This window comes from Triticum aestivum, chromosome 3A (genome assembly GCF_018294505.1).
Source record: "Triticum aestivum cultivar Chinese Spring chromosome 3A, IWGSC CS RefSeq v2.1, whole genome shotgun sequence".
Classification (NCBI taxonomy): domain Eukaryota; kingdom Viridiplantae; phylum Streptophyta; class Magnoliopsida; order Poales; family Poaceae; genus Triticum; species Triticum aestivum.
Genome location: NC_057800.1, coordinates 692,322,187 through 692,326,886, shown reverse-complemented (window position 1 = coordinate 692,326,886; position 4,700 = coordinate 692,322,187). Strand labels below are relative to the sequence as shown.

Sequence of the window (4,700 nt, the reverse complement as noted above, 5' to 3'; positions counted from 1 at the left end):
TCAACGATGCCGCCTAAGGCGAGTAATCCTCTTTGGGGAGACTTGTGCCGCTTGGGCATACTGGGCTATATCCTCGCCATGGGACTACTCGGGGGGATCCTATCGTCACGCGGGTTGGATGGGAGGGGCCTCGACACCGACGACGGTGATGCCTGCCGGTGTCGCTTTTCTTTTGGAGTGTCGCCATGGCACTCTCCCCACCCCTCGACACTCAGGGTGAGTGCAGTCTGGATGCAATTTGCTCTCTTCAAAAGTACTCACTGATATTGAAACGCTCTTTTTCAGAGAATCTTGATGATTTTTTAAGACCAGCTTTTTTAGGGCTTTTTAAGACCAGCTAAAATGCTGTACTCAACGTGCCTATTTTTTTTTGAGACAACTCAACGTGCCTATTTATCACTGAGAGTGTTTGGACTCACAGAGCCCAGTAAAAGGCCCAGATAACTGCCCGCTGGTTCCATTTCCGCATCATCCATTCATCTCGCCGCCGCACACCCTAACCAAACCCTCACCGGCGTGCATGAGAGCACCCACCGCCGGCGCTCCCGCCGCTCCTTTCTTCGCAGTTCGCGCGACACGCATCTGGTAGGTCCTCTCTTCCCTCACGCTCCCCTCGCCGCTGGGATGAATCCCTAACTCTCCTCCTCTGCCCGGATCTGCAGATTAGCCGCTCGTTGGCTGCGTGCCGATGGCGCCGGGATCCATGGGGACGGTCTTCATCGGCGACCCGACGGCCAAGCTCCCCGACGACCTCCTTGTCGAGGTCATCTCCCGCGTGCCGTACAAGTCCACCTGCTGCTGCAAGTGCGTCTCCACGCGCTGGCGGGACCTCATCTCCCACCCCGACCACCGCGACAAGCTTCCCCGGTCGACCCTCGCCGGCTTCTTCCACGCAACCTCCGCCACGGAACACCATCGACATCTTTCTCATGGTTACTTAAGCGTCTCAGGGAACTGGTGCCGTCATGACGCTGCCCTCTCGTTCCTGCCCAAATATGAGAGCCTTGAAATCTTGGATTGCTGCAACGGCCTCCTCCTCTGCCGAGGCCGGAAGTCGACTGACCCCAAGACGCTGGATTACGTGGTGTGCAATCCGGCCACCGAGAAATGGGTGACTGTGCCGGCCACCAAGTGGTCTTGGGATATGAGCAGCGCTTGCCTGGGATTCGACCCGGCCGTGTCCTCACATTTCTATGTGTTCGAGTTGGTACCTGCCCTTGCTTGGAATCCGATTAAGAGGGATGATTATAGCATTGAAGCGGTGGGGATCTACTCTTCCAAAGTTGGAGTCTGGACACACCCAATTGTTTTGGACGACCCAATTGAGATACTCTACTGATCAGGTGGCGCGTTCTTGAGCGGAGTATTGTATTTATGTTCTGATAATAATTCAGTTGCAGCCATCGACCTGGAGGGAAATTGTAGGATCATTCCTCTTCCTACTCCACATGATGATCCTGGTGGTCCTAATGTCTATGTATCACGGGGACAATTGTATCTCACAATTCAGGGTGCTTCCGAACTGTCTTTCTGGGTTCTTGAAGATTCTAGTAGTGAAAATTGTTGGACCCTGAAGCTCAATATCAGCTACTTGCGACTGTTTGGAATAGACTATTCAAGCTCTGAGCAATTTTATGGTGTTATCTCAGCCCACACAGAACACAATATGATATTCATAACCAAAGGATTTAGATTGTGGTACTGACCAGAGACGAAACTATTTTCATACGAAATGGATTCTGGGGAGCTGCGTTTCATATGTGATCTTCCATGGAATTCCAGGTTGCCTTATCTTTCCTATGTTCCTTTGTTCTCGGAGTCATTAGCAGACGGGCACTAAATGTCTTGTGTATTGGAGCCTCACAATTGGCAGCCTTTCTGAGGATACTAGAGTTACATCAATGGTACCAGCAGGGAAGCAAGTGATTTGGGCAGAGCTTCATGAAGTTGCGATAAAGCGGTTGGTGCTTGACTGCACTCATGTACTGGACTTTATGCAGCTTGCTATTCAGTGAGCTTAGTACTCTGTTTGTGTTCGAGTGGCCATTTATAGCAGCCACACAGGCGTAACACCCTAGTACTTAACTATGGATATTTTACTGTTTTGTGGAATTATTATGAATATTGTAATATCTACGTTCTTCTCTCTGCTTATTTCCCTGTTTCTGAATGTATTTATCTGCATATGAACTTTAGTTGTATATGAATGGTTGTTTTCTTGTTCCTAACCTCTAGCTCTAATTAACCTAGAACCTACGATCTTGCAACCTTGTGTTTCCGACAGTAGAAATGAATGGTTATATTCTTCTTCTCAATCTCTAGCTCTAGCCTAGAACTTATCTTGTTGTTTGGCTGGACCTGGAATGCAAGACTGCTGTTGTGTTTCTGTAGCGTTCGAGGACTACATGCTGTGGAGATTCAGTTCTCTTTGTTATTCCATTTCTGCGATGTATTTTTGTTAACACGATCTATTTCTAAGGCTTTCTGATACATGAACTGCTGTTTCAACTTTATGCGAACCTCAAGTGATTTTTTGCCATTCTGGTTTGATTATCGCTGGCTTCAACGCTTGATTCTCCTGCCGCAGTTTTCTAATAGAAGATGTGTGCCTGTTCAGTTAGTGTAACCGCAACCTGTAGTCGCTGGAAATCTGTGATTTACATAGAGATTTATCAACATAGAAACTTCTTGCTGTTTGCCAAGTGACACCTATCTGGAGAAACTTCTGACTGCCAATTTCTTCTTCACACTTAAATCAGTTCTAGACAGAGATGGCCAAGTCCTGTTATCTGTGTCGATTTGATCATTTCATGGTCGACGCTTGATCCAAGACGTACGCATCCCCTTTCAAAATGGTATCCATCCAAGATTCTATCGCTTGGAAGCTGACGAGCAACGGCGCGGCACGGGCGAGCACTACTAGGAAAACTAGATGATGCCCCGCGCGTTGCTGCGGGATTTGTTGTCATGAATTTTCTAAGTAAGGTGAGGATCCAAACTGAAGTGACAAAACTGCACATCTAACTTCGCATTCTGTAGAGCTGGCAATCCACATTATGGTTGGGTCAATAGGAAACTGATTAAATATGTATAAGAAAACACTCAGAAAATTACATAAATTTAATGATTTTATAGAAGATGAAAAAAATGTTTCCTTAGCTCCCATGTATGAGAATAAGAAGCAAGCCAACTGACTATCATCACAAAAAAGGTTCATTCCAAAAATCACACATATAGTCTTCAATGAAAAGATTTATTAAAAACCTGTGATCAACTAATGGGATAATGAACCCTTTGTGTTCTGCATACTAATCAACCTTCAAAATGTTATAACAAAGAGGGCTATACAGTGATCTAGCTAGTAACGCGGTTTTTCTGAATGATCGTACTGATTTTGTATTTCTACCAATTTATGAGTCAATCAGCAGAACTGCATATATGCTGCTACAGCACAAACACGTTTGAGACCATTGGCCATCTGTATCTGCATCTCTAGACCTCATATTATTGTTCAGTTTGAACTCTCACCTACACATCTATATTACACAATCAGGTGAGTAGAACATCTATTTTTATAGTAGCTCTAAACTCCAAAGAGGCTCCCAAAGCAAGAGTATACTATATTTTTAGAGGTATATAGTTCAGAACTTCAGATTGTCCGGTCAGTAACCAAAAAATGAATTGGCTTGCAGATATGTGTTAGAATTTATGATACAAACATTGACTCTCTGTGAATATATACTAAACAAAAGCAGGGCGAAAAGGATCAACAGGCCAAGCGCATGGTAATGATCTAACAACAAAGAAACAACATGGTACAGGGAGACTGGGTGTGTAACATCCCAAATTTTCAATTTGGAATGTTTTACATAGGTCATCCATGCATATCATATTTTATTGCATTTCGTTTTGCGATCCTCGAAATTCTAAGCAACTCAAGGACCCATGGAGAGAGTTGGGGATTTCACGTTTTTCATATTTGATTTTTTCTTTCAAATATCGAAACAAGGATCATTTGGTTTTAATTATTTTCCTCTCCGAAAATATTTCATATTAAAATATATGAGAGGAGATAATATGACTTCTCCAAAATGAATGAAATATTGGAAGAAAAATACTAAAATCAAATAAATACTTTTATTTAAATTTTATTGCAATTTTATTTGAATTAGAAAAATATGCATTTTTCGAACTTTGCATTTTAGGGCCAAGAAAATGTTCACTTTGTCCTAAATATTCTAGTTAGACGGTGAAAATTTGTTTTGGCATTTATAGATTTTTATTTTATTTATTAGGATTTTTCCGGCGAAATCTGTTTAAAAAAAAAAACTCCCCGCCGGACCAAACTGGGCCGAGGCCCAGCTCGCCCAGCTGCCGCGCCGCCCTCCCCGTCCCGTGTCGCCGCCGGACTCGGAGGAGTCCAAGCCGCGCCCGCCGCGCTGACCCCCTTCCCAAGTCGGGCGCGCCGCCGGCTCGCCCCCCTCTTAAATACCCCCTCGGGCCCCCTGGAGCCCAAGCCGCCGCCGTCCGAGCCCCACGCCGCCGCAGCCCCGCCTCCCGAGCGTCGCCACGCCGCTGCGGCCCCGCACCGCCGCCGCTGCGTGTCTCGCCGCCGCCTGCGCGCCGCACCGCCGCTTCCACGCCGTCGCCCGCAGCGCCTCGCCTCGCCGGAGCCGCGCCACACGCCGCCGGAGCCGCCG

General features: G+C 46.3%; 1 protein-coding gene across 1 annotated transcript; it reads left to right on the top strand.

Moving 5' to 3' along the window:
- The first annotated feature begins 435 nt into the window (after nt 1–435).
- On the top strand, nt 436–2,228 carry LOC123059165 (putative F-box protein At3g52320). Its single transcript, XM_044481800.1, has 2 exons — nt 436–585; nt 663–2,228. The coding sequence occupies exon 2, from the start codon at nt 689–691 to the stop codon at nt 1,337–1,339; it is 651 nt and encodes a 216-aa protein (XP_044337735.1). The 5' UTR covers nt 436–585; nt 663–688; the 3' UTR covers nt 1,340–2,228.
- Nucleotides 2,229–4,700: the final 2,472 nt, after the last annotated feature.

Excerpts from the sequence above, each read along its gene's own strand:
- LOC123059165 (XM_044481800.1), top strand. The coding sequence starts at position 689 with ATGGCGCCGGGATCCATGGGGACGGTCTTCATCGGCGACCCGACGGCC.